This window comes from Grampus griseus (genome assembly GCF_964374135.1).
Source record: "Grampus griseus genome assembly, chromosome: 4".
NCBI classification, from domain to species: Eukaryota; Metazoa; Chordata; class Mammalia; order Artiodactyla; family Delphinidae; genus Grampus; species Grampus griseus.
This window is the reverse complement of record NC_138997.1, coordinates 140,580,573-140,600,291: the sequence shown is the minus strand read 5'-3', so window position 1 is coordinate 140,600,291 and position 19,719 is coordinate 140,580,573. Positions and strand designations below refer to the sequence as shown.

The 19,719-nt window shown below is 54.9% G+C and overlaps 1 protein-coding gene across 1 annotated transcript in view; it reads right to left on the bottom strand.

Moving 5' to 3' along the window:
* The window catches only part of SORCS2 (sortilin related VPS10 domain containing receptor 2), a gene marked incomplete at both ends in the record, with an annotated part of 482,856 nt that overhangs the window by 75,202 nt on the left and 387,935 nt on the right, over positions 1-19,719 (bottom strand). Inside the window, 2 exons of the mRNA XM_082653831.1 lie at positions 3,324-3,397; positions 13,890-14,054. Coding sequence (XP_082509957.1) covers positions 3,324-3,397; positions 13,890-14,054 — 239 coding nt within the window. The remainder of the gene's footprint in view (positions 1-3,323; positions 3,398-13,889; positions 14,055-19,719) is intronic.

Below are 19,719 nucleotides of genomic sequence, written 5' to 3'. Positions count from 1 at the left end.
AGCAAGAAAACCCGGGGCGTCATGGGTGTGGGGAGCTGATTACACTTGTTATAACGTACATTCCAGCCGGTCTGACTATTAAACTCCATCCGCCAAGCTGACCCTGTCATGGACAGTAACCTGAGGCAGCACATTGACTTTGCCCAAGACAAACGGAGAGTCTGATGCAGAGGTCACTTCCCACGGCCACTCAGCACCCAGGACAGGCCAATGAGATGTCCCTGCCACTGACTGCTCAGTCCCCACCATTGACAGCCCCCGGAGCTGGCCTCTCTCAGCTCTCAACCCGATTCCTAACGGGCTTGGCACCAGGGCGCCTGTTTGCTTCACCTCCTCCAGGGGCCAGGTGGTCCCAGGTGGACAGGGGAAACCCACGATGCCCCCCGTGGCGGGATGTGCAGTCTGTGATGTTTCAAACATGGGTGTCAGCGTCAATCACTCTGGCTTTCCATAGAGTCTCTTCATCGCAAGGTGAAGTGTTGATGTAGGTTTTGTGAATAAACCATTTGTAAGCTCCTTGGAAGGAGGTCTCCTGCCTGTTCCTCTCTTTTCTGAATAAAGAGAGACATTGTTCCCTTTACCAGGAGCACTGACTGGTCCTCAGCTGGGCAGATGGAATTTTAGTTTGACCAGCCATCATCTGTAAATGGGGTCATGACACTCGGCCTGTCACTCATCCACTCACTCACTCTCTCATTCCCTCTGTCTCTCACTCCCCATCGGAGCCTCTCCCCTGCCACTTCCCAGCACGCCCACACCAGGCCCTGCGCCAGGCAGGGAACACAGTGGGCCTGAGGTCCCTGCCCCAGAAACCCTTGGTCACGGGTTTTGAAGACCATGTGAAACTGTATTTACACCCTCAGATGAAGCCTGGCTCCCCGGGGGAAAGGACAAGCATTGAGCCCTGGGCCTTCTTGTTTGTCAAGGTCCCCGGAGATAGTATTTGGGGAAGGCCCTTGGTCTATTGTTTAGGAACAGCAGTCACATGAGAAGACCTGTGGCCACGCAGGCTCGACAAAGCACGGGGAGTGGGTTGCTACTCCTTTAGATGCTAAGGGAAGCTCTGATGCAAACAGTTCTGGTCAACCCTCTAAGACACCGCCACCAGGGCTGTTGTGGGGTGAACTCTGTCTCCCCCTCACCTCCCTTCAGGACAGAAGTACCGCCACTTGCCTCACACCTGGGCAGGCACTGGAGCTCATGGAAGTGGAAGGCTGAGGCTTTACGGGTGAGGTTGGGTTTGAGGCCGGAGGAAGAATTGGAAACGCCTGGGGAAGTGCAGGCGGCCAGACTGGCCGGCAGAGGGGCCAAGGGCAAGGTCACTGGCTACGGACAGAGGCAGCCATGGCCCGTGACCTAGGACAAGTGCCCTGGCCCCTCTGGGCCACCGTTTCCCCCTCTGTAACCTAAGGGGAGGACAGTTGGGTGCCACTGTGTGGATCTCATAAGAGGATGCACTGGGACCCGAGGTCTGGTGCCCGGTGCAGTCAGTGTTCACAACGTGATGCTGCGGGGCGGTCCTTATAATTTTGTCCCAGTGCCGTTGAGAGACTAGCAGGGAGGCGACACGTCAGGGCATTCGTGGGCCCAGAACGTAGTAGGTCTCCCAACCTCCGGCCACGGCCCCACGAGGCCAGTCTAAGGAGCTCATTTGTTTAAGCTTCTCAAGACATTAAGGGTCTGAGTGTCAGACACAACACGGGGCTTTGGCGATTCCTGCTGTCAGTTCAAGAACAGAGCGCGCCTTGGAAGTGCTGTCAAAACAGCATTATTCACTGTTTACAAGAGGCGCCGTCCCTGTGTTGTCACCACGTTCCCAGGGAGACTCCCGGGCCCCGAGCAGACAAGTGTCTGGCGTGATTATCCCTCTCGCATGACGACTTGCAGCAATTTGAGAAACCTGAGGGAAGACATAATTTGATTTGCCCGTGATGACAACGTGTCTGAATGAGCACCAACTCAGGTTTCAGTGTCTGCGGGCTGTTTCTCTCTGTGGCCCCAGGGGTCTCCCTGGGACTGGACACACTGGCAGAACCGCTCCCCGCCAGTCCCCCGAATCCTGATCTGCCAACTTTCCAGGCCGCCCTGCTCAGAAACCCCATCTCCCGGCCCCCCTCCCCACCTAACTGAGCCCCTGCGGGCTAACAGTTGACAAGAATGACAGGGCCTGGGATTGATGCCGCGCTCCAGTTTCCGAGGAAGGACCCGGGACCTCTCGAGGGCGGCCGCGTGGAGGGAGCCCTCACCGCCCCCCACCCCGCGGCGGAAGGTACACCCCCAGGCCGTTGTTCCAGAGGCGAGACCGAAGCTTCCCTTCAGCCTGTGGCCCTGAGTCTGCAAACTAGTTCCTGGCCCTGATTAGCATGAAGACGCAGATGGAACAGGACGGGACGGGAAGCTCTTCCCACGGTGTTTGTCCTGGGGACGCAGGGCTGCGCCTGGCTGGGAGGCCTGGCCCTACGTGTGCAGCCCAAATGAGATAAGAAAGGAGAGGACGTGAGTGTGTGTCATTTTCACACTCAGGAAAACGCAATTTGGTGGAAAGAGCACGTGTGTCACTGCATGCATCTCCAGAGGTAGTTTAGGCGGGGGGTGGGTGGCAGCCGGGTCAGGGGCGCCAGCGCGGGCTCTGAGCCCCGCCTTTGGCTTCTGCTCCCTCTGCAGAAGCCCTGGACCTCGTCCATGTCTCATCCTCGCGGGCCTCACTCGCTTATCCAGGCGTTTCCTGAGCACCGGAGCCTCTCGCTGAGGCAGTGAAACTAGACCTCCACGCAAATCGATGGTTGAGTGGCTCCCAAGAGATGACACCAACACGGAGGGGGCCCGGGCGCCGGCTGGGGCAGGAGTGAGGGTCCAAGACCGGCAGAGGCCGAGCAAGGCATGGGGCAGGGAAGGCTGCACCGCCGGGCCGTCAGCGGGGGGCTGAGTCGGGACCAGGACAGGAGAGGCAGGGGCAGGGGGGAGGGGGTTCCGTGGTGAGGGGGACGGTAGGCCTGCTGTGTGTCGGGCACTGGGCCAGCTCTATGTGCATTAGTGCCTCTCCCTACTATGGGGGAATTGGAGGCCCAGAGAGGGAGATTCATGTGTGCGAAACTGCACAGCTTGTTCGTGGGTGCGCGCGTGGCCTGAGCGACACCAAGCCCCAGCTCTCAACCTTTTCCTACGCTGCCCCAGCAGAGGAGAGAGGATGCCCCGGAGGCCCCCCTGGGATGAGGAGGGCAGGGCTGGGGCGGAGAAGAGAAGGTGGGGGACCTGAGCTGGGGGCCGAGGGGGCTGACTTGGCCTCGCCGGGGCTCCCTGGGTCCTGGCGGGGGCATGCTCACCAGAACACATGGTCTTTGGTCACTCGCTCCTGCAGAAGAGTCCACTTCTTCCCCAGGTCAGACGATACGTAGAGCTTTAAGGCAGAAGGAGGAGAGAGAAAAGTTCGGTCGTGACATGAGGAGTGAGCCTCTCCTGAGAGCTGCATCACCCCTGGGTGATGACTGCCCCGGGGGAGGCTGGCCGGTCCTGTCCCACCTGGCGAGGACCTGTTGGGGGCAGGCCCTGTGCTCCAGGTGGGTACAGACCAGCCTCCGAGAGGCGGAAGGTCAGGCACGGGGGCTCCATAAAGGGCCAGTCTCGACCCCAGGCTGGCTGGTAGGAGCCCAGAGACAGGGGCAGAGGTCCCTGGAGGAGGTGTGTCTGAGTGCAGGCACCCAGGAGGGACCTGAATGTCCTTTATGCATGTGGGGCGGAGGGAGGGCGCTCTGGAGGAGGGAGCAGGAAAGGTGAGATGGTCAGTTCAGGACACAGCAGAGACGTCTGAAGCCTGGTTGGGGCCTTGACCACTACGGTAGCCCAGGGCCTGTGCTTGGGGTTTAATGCTCTGCGGTCGCTAACTTGAAGGACCTAATTTTTTTTTTTTTTTTTTTTGCGGTACGCGGGCCTCTCACTGTTGTGGCCTCTCCCGTTGTGGAGCACAGGCTCCGGACGCGCAGCCTCAGCGGCCATGGCTCACGGGCCCAGCCGCTCCGCGGCATGTGGGATCTTCCCGGACCGGGGCATGAACCCGCGTCCCCTGCATCGGCAGGCGGACTCTCAACCACCGCGCCACCAGGGAAGCCCGAAAGACCTAATAATTTTATCTCTGAACTCGAGATCTGTGAGCAGAGCCGGATGGAGCAATGAGCTGGTGTGGGGCTCGGAGCCCGGGTTCCCGTGGCTCTGCCAGCGCCTCCAGGGCCGCTGCCGCCTTCCACCCGGGGTGGGGGGGCGCCTGGGCCTGGGGAGGGTCAAGCTTGGGTGGCCTTGCGCTGAGTCCTGAGGCCCTGGGAGCCTGGGAGGTCTGCGTCCACCCTGCCTGTGTCCCTGTGCACAGGGAGTATGATATTAGTAGTTCATAAAGACACCGTGACAGCTGGAAAAAGACCATGGAAGAAAGGGTTTGTCCCAGTTGTTAAACGTTTCTCATTTTGCACTGAACCCTGTAAAGTACACAGCCAGCCCTGTCTGAGACCACCAGGCCGCTGGACACGATGAGGCTCTCAGGAGGGCTGAGGCCAGCTGCCGTGGGGCAGAGGCAGGGAGGCCCCAGGGAGGCCAGGCCTCGGTCCGGCCCTGGGCTGCAGGCTCATGGAGAGGAGGAAAGGGCTCCGGAAGGGACCTGTTTAGAGAGCTGAACAGGTCCTGGGAGGAGGGAAGGGGGAGGCCGCGTCTAGGGCTCTGACCTGGGGACCTCGGGTGGGGACAGAGCCTTGAACGAGCAGACTGGGCTTGGGAAATGCCTGCAGGGGCCACAGGGCAAGACCTGAAGGGGAGGGAGGGGACAGCTCTCTGGGGACCACAGGACAGGGCAGGGGGAGGAGTACCGACACTGGAGCACCCGCTCCATCCTGCACAAACCTCCACTGGGACTCAATAGCTCCATTTCTTTTCTTTTTTTTTTAATAAATTTATAAATTTTATTTTATTTATTTTTGGCTGCGTTGGGTCTTCGTTGCTGCACGCGGGTTTTCTCTAGTTGCCGCGAGCAGGGGCTACTCTTTGTTGAGGTGCGTGGGCTTCTCACTGCGGTGGCTTCTCTTGGTGGAGCACGGGCTCCAGGCACGTGGGCTCAGTAGTTGTGGCACGCGGGCTCAGTAGTTGTGGCGCACGGGCTTAGTTGCTCCGCGGCATGTGGGATCTTCCCGGACCAGGGCTCGATCCTGTGTCTCCTGCATTGGCAGGTCGATTCTTAACCACTGCGCCTCCAGGGAAGCCCCTCAATAGCTGCATTTCTCAAACCAAGGCCCTGGGAGCCAGTGTGACGTGCAAGAGGTGGCCGTGATAGGTGTGAGCTTCCCCATCACAGCCCTGGTGCTTCCCCAGATGCGTCTCCACGCCCTGGAGGCCAAGAGAAGCCAAGTACAGCACAGGCTCCCCGGCCCAGAGCTCCGGGGCTGAGCCACACCCGGCCCTGCGTCTGCAAAGCTCGTGGTCCAGGAGGAGAAACGACAGACCCGAAGGCAAAGGATTGTCCCTGAGCACAGACACTTGCCAGACGCTGGGGGAGCAGGAGGGAGGATGGTGTCCAGGGCCCTGGGACAGCTCACACAGAAACACGTGTGCGAGCACCCCTACAATGCATACGTGTACTCACAGACATGCACACACGGAGACAGACACACAGAAGCCCACATGTGCACAGATACACGTATACACACAAGCTCACACACTCAAGCATATATACACAGGGAGACGCACAAGCACACGTGCCACCCAGACACAGACATGCACGTGCTTACACACATGCACACAAACACAGAGACACAACTACGCGTGCACGCACCCACAGACACACACGCACACACACGAGCAAACACGTACTTTCACTTGCCCCCTGAACCCCCCAGTCCTCACTGGAGCCTGGTGGTAGGCAGGGAGCCGGCGCCCGTTGGGTCCTGGCCCCATGGGGCTGGAGCGTGCATACACACACGTACACACACACGCGCGCGCATGTGGGATCCTGGCCCCCACATACCCCTCCCCTCCGCTCCAGCCCGGGGGTGGCGGGGATGTCTGCAGCCTCTGTTCTGGGGGTAAACCGTCATCCTGTTCTGCGCCTGTTGCCCTTCCGATGCCTTTGTGACCAACTCCCCGGGTTAGGGTCCCTCCATGAGCCATCTGCAGGCTCCTTGTTCCTCCCTGGACACCGCCTGTTGCCTGGTGTCAGTGCCTCATCGGGGTCGTGGGGATGTCTGCAGGCAGAGGAGGGCAGAGGCCCTTCCAGGGGGAGGGAGTTCCCGAGCACAGGCCTGGGAGCAGGAGGTAGGGGGGTGGGAGGTGCTCAGCAAACAGCAGGTGCTCAGCAAACAGCAAGTCGGCCTCCAGGTGCTGGGCCTCAGTCTGTGCAAAAGTGAGGCGCACAGCCAGGTGCTGAGGACGGGGCAGAGCTGTGACTTCACCTCTCAGGCGTGGGGAGTCAGGGAAGAGTTAAGCAGGTGGTGGCAGCTCTGCTCACGTGGTGGCCCTCTGTCTGCTCTATTTGGGAGGCTAATGGGATGGGGAGTGGTCCTTCTCCTGCTGGAGGAGGCCTGGCCTCCTCCTCCCTCTCCAGAATGGCTGGGCAGTCCCCAACGGCAACACGGAAACCCAGGCCCCTGTCTCCCAAGCTTGGGGCCGGCACACCTGGGCTCAGATCCCTGCCCTCCCTTCCTGGAGTCACCCAGGTGAACCTCGGCTTTTCTCAGCTGTAACATGGGTGACATCCTCCTTCAGGAGGGTTCAAGTGGGTCCCACGTGTCAGGACTTCAGGCAGGCAAGGCATGCGCTGAACTGGGGCTCTGACGCCCCCGGACTGAGCGTCGTGCCCACCGTCCTCCTAGACAGAGCTGCCCGGGGCGAGACGGAGACTGCAGATGTGAGTGTAACACTCCCTCTTGGCCCCGCAATGCTGTTCAGTCCCGCTCCTGCCCACATTGTCGCTCTGGGTTGTCCGAATCGCCTTTCCCCCTTGCCAACAGCAGCCCAGAAAACTAGAGATTCCCCAGCTGCCTAGGAGAGAAATTTCAGGAAAACATTCTCTCCCTCGTCCCCGCGGCTGCGGGATTGCAGACCGGCCCCTGCGTGAGTGATTCCTCCTTGAACAGGTCATCTCCTAACCTCGGCGTCTTGTGAGAAGACGCCCCACTTCAGGATGGCTGTCCCCACCCATAAAAATCACCGAGAGCCTCTAGAAAGAGAGTCACTCTGAATAGTTGTCTGACTGACACTTTGTGACCTGGTGACAATTGCATAACAGTTGTGTCCCTTTTTCTTAAACTTGGGAGTTTTCTTTGTTAAGCTCCTCTCCTCTGCTCTCATCTGCAGGGAGAAAACACTCAGGCTGCGAGATTTTCTTACTCAAAGAGGCTGAGAGTCTGCATCTCAGTCTGTCTTCCACCCGGTGCCAGCCGCTGCCCCCAGCTACCCCTCCAGGGCTCCCCAAACCCTGGCTACTTAGAGCCAGTGTCCCCTCCCCAAATCCCTCAAGCCCCAGGCTCCTGCTGTACTCAACTCTTGCTGTTTTCTCACGTTTGCACAGACTGAGGCCCAGCACCTGGAGGCCGACTTGCTGTTTGCTGAGCACCTGCTGTTTGCTGACCCACCTTTTTTCTCTCTCTTGCCTCTAGGCCTTCGCACATGTGGTTCCCTCTGCCTGGAACACCCCTCTTCCCCTCTCCCACCCCCCGGCCGACTCCTTCCTCTCAGGACAGTCTCACTTTACTCATCTGCAAATCGGGAGAGCACAGCTCATATCCTCAGGCAATAAGTGAATAAAAAGGAGTCTGAGGCCATCAGTCTCAGGATTATGTAACCTCCGGATTAACGGATGGCGTTATCGTTGCCATCACCACCGACGCACTTGCATTTATGACATCTGCCCCAGAACTTCATGAAGCCTTTCCAATTTGCTCTCATGGGAGGTGATTACATAACACACAACCAACTGCTGCAGAAATAGAACATTTCTGCTGAATAAAGGACAAACACCGGCAAATAAACACATCAGGGACATCCTAGTTACTGCAGCTAAAACCCGCACAGCAATGTCCTGGGGAAGGGTCAACTTCCTCTAGACCACTCCTCTAAGAAAAATAAAATGATCAGAAGATATTCTGATCTGATGTAAAGGTAAAACGATCAGAAGTGAGAACAAGGGAGAAATAAAGGGAAAGGAGGAGGGTGAAGTCAGAGGGAAGGTGCATTCCATTCACAGACATGTGTGCCATTAGGCCTCACACAATTATTAGAAGCATTGCAATTCCACCCGGCTTTCAGTGGTAGGTTGGGTATGATGGTTGGAACTCAGCATCCTTCCTTCCCTTGCTGTAGGGCACCTGGGCATACTGCAAAGGCTGAAAAGCTGAGATCCAACATTGCTCAGACTCCCTTGCAGCTAGAATTCTGGGTCAGATAGATGCGCGCATGCGAGGTTTGGAAGGGACCATGGAGGCAGTTCCCTGCTGCCTTGGGCCATTTATTTTATTTTATTATATTGAAGTACAGTTGACGTACAATGTTGTGTTAGTTTCAGGTGTACAGCACAGTGATTCAGTTTTATATATATGCATATGTATATATGTATATATATATTCTTTTTCAGACTCTTTTCCCTTATAAAGGAGTAGATTACAAAATATTATTACAAAATATCGAGTAGAGTTCCCTGTGCCATACAGTAGGGCCTTGTTGTTTATCTATTTTATATACAGTAGTGTGTATATGTTAATCCCAGCCTCCTAACATATCCATAGGTTTGTTTTCTATGTCTGTGGCTCTGTTTCTGTTTTGTAAATAAGTTTATTTGTATCTATTTTTTTTTAGATTCCACACATAAGTGATGCCACATGGTATATGTCTTTCTCTGTCTGACTTACTTCACTTAGTATGATAATCTCCAGGTCCATGCATGTTGCTACAAATGGCATTCTTTTTTTTTTTTTAAACCCCACATTTGTTTATTTATATATTTTTGGCTGTGCTGGGTCTTCGTTTCCGTGCAAGGGCTTTCTCTAGTTGTGGCAAGCGGGGGCCACTCTTCATCGCGGTGCGCGGGCCTCTCACTATCGCGGCCTCTCTTGTTGCGGAGCACAGGCTCCAGTCGCGCAGGCTCAGTAGTTGTGGCTCACGGGCCTAGTTGCTCCACGGCATGTGGGATCTACCCAGACCAGGGCTTGAACCCATGTCCCCTGCATTAGCAGGCAGATTCTCAACCACTGCGCCACCAGGGAAGCCCAAATGGCATTCTTTTATTCTTTTTTATGGCTGAGTAATATTCCATCCTATTGTATATATGTACCACATCATCTTTATCCATTCATCTGTCGATGGACATTTAAGTTGCTTCCATGTCTTGGCTATTGTGAATAGTGCTGCTATGAACATAGAGGGTGTATGTATCTTTCGAATAACAGTTTTCTCTGGATATATGCCCAGGAGTGGGATTGCTGGCTCATACAGTAACTCTGTTTTCCTGGCCAGCAAGTTCATGGGCTTGTGGTCGGAATCCGTCTTCCAGCTCTGTGGGGTGGAGGGGCAGATGTGGTGGAGGCAGCAGCTGGACAAATCTGTCTTTGTGGACGTTCCCAGGCAGTGTGGGCTGCAGCAGTGGTGATTTCAGATGCCTGGACTCCGGCCTCAGCTGCATGTTCTTGACCTTGGTGACCCCAGTGGAGCTCCCAATCCCCCAGCTTCACAGGCTTCTGGGAGGATCCTTGGGAGTCTGGCCTGAAGCCGCACCTCTAGCCCTCCCAACAGTTTAGAGAGCACCCAACGCCTCACGCTAAATCCTTTTTCTGCTTAAAATACCCAGAGTGAGTTCTCTTTCCTGCCCTGAGCCTTGTCGAACACAACAGTCCGAGCAAAAAGGAACACACTCTGAGCTGTGAGGTTCTCACTGCGCACACAGCTGTTCTCATGATGACGGCACCCTCTCCTCGTCCCTTTTTTTAAAAGTTATTTTTAAATTAATTTATCTATTCTTAAACATTTATTGTACTTTTGGCTGCCTTGGGTCTTCGTTGCTGCGCACAGGTTTTCTCTAGTTGTGGCGAGCGGGGGCTACTCTTGGTTGTGCTGTGCGGGCTTCCCATCGCGGTGGCTTCTCCTGCTGCCAAGCACGGGCTCTAGGCGTGCAGGCTTCAGTAGTTGTGGCGCACGGGCTTAGTTGCTCCGTGGCATGTGGGATCTTCCCGGATCAGGGCTGGAACCCGTGTCCCCTGCATTGGCAGGCGGATTCTTAACCACTGCGCCACCAGGGAAGCCCAAGACTCAGCCCTTCTTAAGAGAGCTCTTGCCCGCCCCACCCACCCCCTTGATAGCACTCCTCCTCCTTTTCAGCCTATATAAACGCAAACGCGTCTTCATTTGGGCTGGAGGATTGCAGGGGTTCATTTTTCTTTCTTTTCTTGTGCGATCATCTTTGTGGTTCTGAAGTTGTATTAAAAAGTAAACTTACATCCTGACTCATTCTCTAAGCCCCTGTTCAACCCCCCTCCTCCAGGAAGGCTTCCCTGATTGGCCATCCAAGGTGTCTTGTCTCCTCTACTAAGTTTCTGGAAGGCAGTCTCAGGCTCAGGCCAATTTCTCACAGTGCTGGGAAGCAGAGGAAGTTCTCGATGGGAAGCAGAATAAAACATGAGTGGGTCTATTGATGTTTTAGAGGTAAGTGCCCCGGGCTCTGCCTGTGAGCAGATCTGAGGTCTGAGCAGAGGGGAACAGGCTGGTCAGTTTCGTGCCAGGGGTCCCCAGCGAGCTGGCGTGGGGAGGGATTGCCCAGCTCTCACATCCTTTTGATCCCAGGAGCCTGATGCAATTTGCTGAACCTTGAAAGAAAAAACCCACTGCATTCAGCTCTCACCCAAGGAAGCTGTCCAGGCTCCAAATAAGGTAGCCTCAGAGCACCCCAAATTCTAATGACACAGTAAAGGAGGGAACTAGAAGTAGGGAGACAGGGCAGTCTGAGGGGCGGAAGGACAGTCTTTGCTAGAGGAAGGGGTAGGCATCTGGGAGGAAAAGGAAGGGGAGGGAATAGAAGAGAGCGTTTGCTTTTGTAAAAATCTACAAGTCCTTGTGAGCGAGACATTTAGGTCCAGCCTGTGGACTCTGGGTTTGGCATATGACTTGCTTTGCCCAGCGGGAAAGGATGTGATGTTTTCCAGGTCAAAGCGGACACACGGAGGTTCTCATGGGTTTCGGCTGCCCCTCGGAGCCTCTGCCCTCCATCATGAGAACGGCATGTCTGCAAGTAACCGCTGGTTCCAGAGCGAGAGACCTGAAACCTGCCAGGAGGCACGCCTGTCTAGTCAGTCCCAAGCGAGCCCGGCAGGACCCCCGCTGACTCGCAGATGCAAGAATAAGAAAGAATGCTTGCTGTTGTGAGCCACTGAGGTTTGGAGCTGTGTGTTACTCAGCATTATAGCAGCAGACGCCTACCTATCACACCAGGTCTGTTGGCGTCAAAGTCAGTGTTGTCCGACCAACCATCCTGCTGAAACCATAATGCCTAAAAAAACAGCCCTGCTGTCACTGTTATTAATGTCCTCAAATTCCTCATTCCTTTTACAACCACAGTGAAACCTTTCTTCCCTCTTTTTCCTTTCCTCATAGTCACAGAAAAGACCCAAAGAAAATAACTGAGATTTCAGCTCCATTAATGTTTCAGGGCACCATGAATTAAAGAGCAATTGTAATGCAGTCAGTCTCTGTGGGAAAATAAGTCTCTGTGACTGTGCTTTAGTCTAAATACATGGAAGGCTAAGTAGCACGATTAATACCCAGAACACACGCTGCTCCAAAGGAAAGCACCCAGAGCAGAGGCCGCCTGTGAGGCCAGGGGATTTCAGGGACATCCTGAAATTCAGTCGGTTTGCAAGGACCAGACCTTGGCACAAGACTTGCTTTGGCCAGTGATGTGTGAGTGGGTGTGATGTATTCCAGGTCAAAGCAGATACACGAAACTGAGGACCAGCGAGGAGGCCAGGTCCTGTAGACAGCCACGGCTCAGGCCAGCCAGGAGCCTCCATGTGGAGGTCCCTGACCTGGGTGATCCCTGATGGTAGAAATTCATTCATTCATTCATTCATCCATTCATCCACCCATCCCCCCATGCATCCATCCATCCACCATCCTTCCATCCATCCATCCACACGTCCATCCACCATCCTTCCATCCATCCACCATCCTTCCATCCATCCACCATCCATCCATCCATCCACCATCCTTCCATCCATCCACCATCCTTCCATCCATCCACCATCCATCCACCATCCTTCCATCCATCCACCATCCATCCACCATCCTTCCATCCATCCACACATCCATCTACCATCCTTCCATCCATCCACCATCCTTCCATCCATCCACCATCCATCCACCATCCTTCCATCCATCCACCATCCTTCCATCCATCCATCCAATATTTTCAGCCAGGTACTTGAGGTAAAATGGTGAAAAAAAACCAGGCATAGCCCTTTCCCTCAAACAGCTGACCCCAAGTGTGTGTGTTCGGCGCAGACAATAATCAACTAGTGGCACAAATACGTAATTACAGTCCTGGGAAAGAGAGGCACTGGAATCCGGGAGAGTGTGGCACCGTGGGTCCCAAGCAGGCCTGGGGGCTGCCGAGGAAGCGCCCGATCTGGACAGCTTCCATCTAGTCCAGACCCGGCTCTGCCTTCTCTACCTTTTCCCAACCCTGGGGGCTTGCCCTGTGTAGACGGCATCCACAGGCTCCTTCTCTCTGGCTTCTGGTGGGACTCAGACCACGGGAGGCACCAGCAGAAGACCGGAGGGCGGGAGGGGAGAGAGCTGGGTACCGTGACTCCTGTTCTCCGACTGCCCAGCCGCAGTTCCTAGGGGCTGAGCGACCCTCTCCTGGACCAGCCTCCTCCTTGCCCGTTCCTTATGGCTCTGGGGACCTGGCCTCCTACTGGGCAAGGTGGTTGGCTGAAAAAGGCCCCCCCAAAACATCCACGTCATAAGCCCTGGAACCTGTGCGTGGGACCAGATGGAGGAAAATAAAGACTGTGCGGGTGTGATTCAGTGAAGATGTTTAGTCGGGAAGATTATCCTGGGTCACACACGCGCGCGGCGACGTGAAGATGCAGCTGGAAGGGTTGAAGACGCTGCCTTAGGAGATCCGAGTGGCCCCTCCACACGCCACAGAATTCCAGAGACTGGGAGAGGCAAGGGAGGGATCCCCCCCAGAGCCTCCAGAGGGAGCGGGGGCCCACAGACACCTTGGCGTTCACCCCACGAAGCTGATTTTGGGCCTTTGGTCTCCGAAACTGTGAGAGAATACGTTTCTATTGTACTGTGGTCATTTCCTACAGTGGCCGCAGGAAACCGACACAGCCCTTTCCTACGCCAGGGCCTCCTCCACGGGCCCTCAGCAAGCTCCCCCTCAGCCCCAGGGTGTCTCCTAGCCCACCCACGCTGACCCTGGAGAGAGCCCCCCATTACGCTCTCCTCTGTCGCCCTGTGAAGGTGCCCTGTGTTCCTGGGGCCCTGCTGCTCTGCGCCTCAGAGGAGGGGACGCTGCTCTGGGGTCTGAAGGACGACACACTCTCATGGTGGTGGTGGAAGAGGCCTCCAGGCTGAGGGGAGGGCCTGGCGTGGGAGGGTGCGTGGAATGTTCTGGAAGTAGAGGAAGGCCCTGTGGCTGGAGTGCAGAGAGAGGGGGGCAGAGTGGAAGGGTCCTCGTGATCACCCACTATCTATCGACCGGCTCTCGGGCCCATGTGTGCCAAGTGCGCCGCTCACCTCCCCCGCTCGGTTCTCCTGCAAAGCCTCGAGCTGCTGGTGGCGTCCAACCACACGGCCCAGGGGAGAAGGGGATGATGGGGGTCCCGGGCCCCACGTGACGGAAAGGCTCCAGGCCTGCTTACCTTGCCCTCCTGGGTGTAGGCCAGCACCTTGTCCTCTACCCGGGGGTGGAAGATGAACGTTTCCACGGAGAAGGGGATGAGCTGCTTCTGGAAGGTGGCGCCCTCGTCCGTGCTAAGGAAGAGGCTCTGGTCCCGGTCGCTGAGAGCGGAGCTCACGAGGATGATCTGAAACACATGGTGGGGCGTGAGGCCTCCCCGTGGAGATCAGGCGATGCGCCCACTAGCCAAGGGCTGCTGGAGCTGCCAGAAGCCGGGAGGGGCCTGGAACGGGTCCCCGCAGCCCCGAGAGGGAGGCAGCCCTGCCGACGCCTGGCTTCGGATTTCCGGCCTCCAGGGCCGAGACGACAGATTCCTGTGGTTCGCAGCCTCACCTGTGGTACTTTGGTGCGGCCGCCCCAGCACACCGACCTGCCCGGCCGACAGCTCTACAGTGGGGAGGGCTTACTGTCGAGTACACCCAGGAGGCAGGGGCCATCCGGGAGGCTGCCTCGCCCTGCGGTCACTTGGTGGAATGACAGGGCCCCTCGGAGGGACACGGGAGAGCTCCTGTGTCCCTGGTGCCAGAGAAGGTCGACCGGCCGGGTGGGCTGCGACAGTGCCAGGAGCACCAGCACGCGGGGTGGAGGGGCCGCGAGCCGCGTGGTTCACCCTCCAGCGCTGTGGCCCCGACTCCCACCTCCAGCATCATCAGAAGGTCCGTTCCCCACACAGGAAGCCAGGGGGTCTCCTACACATGGGCCTTGTAGAAACTTCATGGTTCCTGGGAGCCCCAAGGAGACACCAATCCCCCTATCAGGGTCCCCAGGCCCTTCCTGGACCGGCCTCCCTCCCAGCCTCCACCTGCACCCTGGCCATGCTCAGCATAGGCCACAGCCCCACCCTGGGGTGGGCCTTCCTCAACCCAGGTTGGGCTGAGCTCCTGCCACAAGGCTGCTGGGGACCCAGGACTTGCCCATCACACGTTCACCCCATTTCATGGAAGCGGCCTCCTCACCAGGGACTGAGGCCCTGTTGGGCCAGGGGCCATGTCTGTGGAGGTCACTACTGACCCCCTCCCCAGCCCACCCCTGCAGGGCCTGGGCACTCCAGCAGTCAGATGAATGAATGAGGGAATGAGGGGATGAGTGAATGAACCATGTGTGCTGGTGGAGTAGGGGGCTGGGGGCACACACTCCGTCTCCAGATAACCCAGTTCAAATCCATGTCTCTGTGACCAAACACCCTCTGTGCCTCAGTTTCCTTGTCCACAAAATGGGTGGCTTTCCCCGGGAGGGCGTGGGGCAATGAGATGCCCCCCCAGGATGGCCTTCCTCAACCTCCCACATTGCTCTAGAAGACAATTAAACACAGAGAGCACCAATCAATGAACTGCACAAAACTCCTGTCTCGTGTGAACAAATGATAACCCAGTGTGTTCTTTCTTTCCAGGGAAACCTAATGAGCTCCCCAGGGGCGGTCATTCATCTCCTCCAGCACGAAAGCCTTCTGTCCCCAGAAAACGGCGGGTCGTGGAGCCTGATTCCTGCAAAGATGTGCTCGGAGATGTTCCTCATGGTGTGATTTACATGCGGGAAACATGGGGCGGGGGAGAATGGTCAGGGGAGCCAGAGAGCGTGTACAGATGTTTACAGAGAATGTTTAGTGACAAGAGAGCTCATGCACACGTGACATTTAAAAAGCAGGGCACAAAATTATAAGCGAGTCTAATTTCTGTACATTTCACACTGACAAAATTGTAAGGAAGTATATCATAATTTTGTCAATGGTAGGTGTATAAAGGTAAGTATAATTTTATCAGTGGAAAATGCATAGAAAGAAGAATGGAAGGATGATTATTCTGCCATAAAAAAGAATGAAACTTGGCATTTGTGACAACATGGATGGACGTTAAGGACGTTATGCTAAGTAAAATAAATCAGAAGGAGAAAGCAAGTACCGTGTGATCTCACCTATGTATGGAATCTAAAAGGAAAAAGGAAAAAAAAAACCAAGCTCATAGATACAGGGAACAGACTGGTGGGGGGAGGAGGGTAGGCAAAACGGGTGAAAGGGATCAAAAGGTACAAACGTCCAGTTATAAGATAAATAAGTACGGCACGGTGGGTATAATCAATAAAACTATACTGCATATTTGAAAGTGGCTATGAGAGTAGATCTTAAAAGTTCTCATCAGAAGAAAAATAATTCTGTAACTATGGTGACAGATGTCAACTGGACTTATTGTGATCATTTCACAAGACAAACATCGAATTATTATGTTGCACGCCTGAAACTAAGATAATGTCGTATGTCAATTACATCTTCATTTTAAAAAGAGAATGGAAAGAAACACAGGGGGATGTTAATAGTGGTGGGTTTAGAAGGACTTTTTAAACATTTTTAAATAAACTTTTTAGTTTAGAATAGTTTTAGATTTACAGAAAAGTTGCAAAGATAGCACAGAGTTCCCACGTGACACACACCCCGCTTCTTCTTTCATGAACAGCTGACGTCAGGATCATACATCCGTCACCACTAAGGACCCAACCATCGATACATTGGTCTCATCTAAACTACACGCTACATTTCACCCGTTTTTCCACCAACGTTTTTTTCTGTCCCTGCTCCAGGTTCCCACGTGACGACATTAGTTGTCATGTCTCCTCCAGCTCTTCCGGGTGGTGACAGTTTCTCAGGCTTTCTTTGCTGTTAATGACATGGCAGCTTTGAGGACTGGCTGGCGGTTTTGCAGTAGACCCTCCCCATTTGGGTCTGTTTGATATTTTTCTTGTGCTGATGCCGTGGTTCTGAGTTTTGGGGGGGAAAGGAGCAAAATGAGGGGTGCCTCCCTCATTGCAGTGGACGTGCAGTGGACATGACCTGTCACTGACGATGCTGCCCTCGCTGGCCAGGTGGCAGTGGCCAGGCGTCTCCCTGTAACGTTACTCCATTCCTCCCTGCTTCCATCCTGTCCCTTTGGGAGGAAGTCGTCTTGCGCAGCCCACACCTGGGGGCGGGGGGAGGGGAGAGGCAGGCGGCCCTCCTGGAGGGTGGAGTAGCTATATACATTATATGGAATTCTTCCGCCTGGGAGATTTGTCTTTTCTCCCCCATTTATTTACTTATTCAATCATGTATTTATATCACTATGAACCCACAAATATTTAGTTTATGCTTTGAGTTGTATTTCAATAATATTTTCTTTTTTCTTTTTTTTTTTTTTTTTTTTTGCGGTACGCGGTCCTCTCACTGCTGTGGCCCCCGCCGCTGCGGAGCACAGGCTCCGGAAGCGCAGGCTCAGCGGCCATGGCTCACGGGCCCAGCCGCTCCGCGGCACGCGGGATCCTCCCGGACCGGGGCGCGAACCCGGGTCCCCTGCATCGGCAGGCGGACTCCCAACCACTGCGCCACCAGGGAAGCCAATAATATTTTCTTATTTTGCTGCCCAGATAGGTCCAGCTCTGGCTACTGGGAGGTCTTTTGGGGTCCTGTGTCTCCTTTGACATCGTCCTTCAACTCCTAAATGTTCTGCACAGCACCTGGCTTCCCTGGATAATCAGGAAAAATGAAATAAATCACCAAGACTCCTTCCACATCTTTCCCGGATACAGCACGGTTCATTCAGTATCCACTGGGCACTCTTGGCCTGGCTCTGCGCCCCACCCCAGGGCAGCAGCTCTCACGCCCGGCTCCATCCGGGCCGTCTGGCCAGGGAAGCTCATTAAAGCACTCTGCTCGTGATGCATTTTCCACAATGTTTTTACAATACAACTATTTGCTTATTTACCTCCCCCACTAGACTGTGCCCCCTGATCTCAGAGGTAGGGAATCTTTTGGTTTCTCCAGCAGCCTGCACAGGCCTGACCCCAAGCTGTAGGTCAACCAAGCCCTGCTGGATACACGAAGGAATGCACGCATGCATGCATGCATGCATGAGCAATTCCAGCTCAGTTTGTGACTCTAAGAGAACTGTTTGTTTGTTTTTCTCCTCTGGGAGGAAAACATCCTTAGGGATATTTAAGTAGCCTGGAGAGCAGAAGGCATAAATAATCTCATTCACTTATTCCTGTTCACCACTCCAAGCTTCACACAGCAATGAAGGCTCATTCGTTCGTGCATTCATTCATTCTTCCACAGCTGCTAAAACTGCAAGGTCAAGCAAGGATTTAGGTATGCACAGGGCTTTACGGGAGCAGAGCAGGGGGAAAATACCATCCAGGTGCAGAACAAAAGGAAGGGCTTCCTGGAGGAGGTGATACCCAGACGAGCCTTGAAGAACGAATGGAAAATTGATCCAGACCCAGGGGAGGGTGTTTCAGCCAGAGAGGACAGCATAACCAAAGGCAAACAGGCGGCATCCCAGCTGAGACCGTTCACATCCTGACCACCTTTGTGTGTCTTGTCCCCTGTGGCTGGAATGCCCAGCAGGATCAACACACCCCCAACATCACCACTGGTAATTCAGAATCGGATTTTAAAATCTCAGAGCGTCACAAAATCCAAGTGTGATAATGAAAACGGTTTCTTTGAAATTTTCTGAGCCCTGAATTCTGGGCAACTTCAACAAAACTGAATGTTTCTCATTTATTTTTGGCGTCCCTGCTTTGCCAGTGTCCCCAGCATGAGTTTAGCCTGTTTTTATGATGGGACATCTTCCCCCTTTTATCTGCTTATCAAACGCCTCCTCATCCACAGAGGCACCTTTAGAAGGTCACCTCCTCCAGGAAGCCTTCTGTGATACACATCCTCCAACAGAGTTTTTCTCATGCCTCCTCTGCCCCTTCCCCCAGCATCTTGTACATTCATTTGCTCCAGCCCAACATTCCTAGGGTTCTCCGCAGGGAACCCTCGGAGAGCCTGCCTTTCCCTCCAGGTGGGGAGGCTGTGCAGCCTGGCAGGGCCCAGGTCCTCATCATTGCCATCCAGGCCGGAGCACGGGACCTGGTCCAAGAAATGGGTGTTGGTTTTCCCACACAGAATGAGGGCTCTAGGTACCGGGTCACCTCTCCACGAAAGCCCCCAGTTACAGCCAAGGCCCTACCCGTGGTGGCAACTGAGGTGGAAGGAAAAAGAACCTGAGGAAGTGATTCTGGCCGGGGGCCCAGCAATCCGTGGTTGTGGGCTATTTTTGGCCTCAGAGTGGGACAAGCCAGGAAAGACGGGGGAAGGAAAAAGTGCTGACAAGGAAAGGATTATTGGAGCAAAGAAAACAAAGCAATTAGCATCGTGCAGAGAGGAGGCCGGCAGATTGCTCTCCCAAATTGGGAACCGGACTACTTTAAATGGTGTATTTTCACTGCTTACTATTGTGGGGAAACATATGGCGCCCGAGCTAGGTTCTGGGGGCCCTTGAGGCTGGGTGTCTCAAAATCAGAGGCAACACAGTTGCAGACAAATATTTGATAGATTCATTGGACTAATGGCCAGCCCACCTGAAGCATGAGTTCCAGGGTTTAATCTGCCAGGCCAAGGACAAATGCAAAGGTGGGGCTCCTTGTTCAAAAGGAACTAGGAATTTCAAGATGGTGCCAGTGGAGCATCACACCAAGCACAGGTCCTCCTGCGATGGCCTAGGTCACACACCCATAAAGTGGGCTCTTTCCAAAGCCACTCAGTTAATAAATTCTGGGACCAGGAGTAGCAGCCTCCCTGGCGCCTGTTAGGAACACAGTGTCTTGGCCCCATCCGGACCTGCGGGATCAGGGTCTGCATTTTCTCATCGCCCCCCGTGAGCTCTGAGCGCCCTCCCCTTGTCCGCGGGGGAGCTGCTTTCAGCCGCAGCTCCTGCTGAGTTCAGCCCTGTGTCCATTAGCTGTGCAACTCCGAGCACGCCGGTGGACCTGGCCTCTGC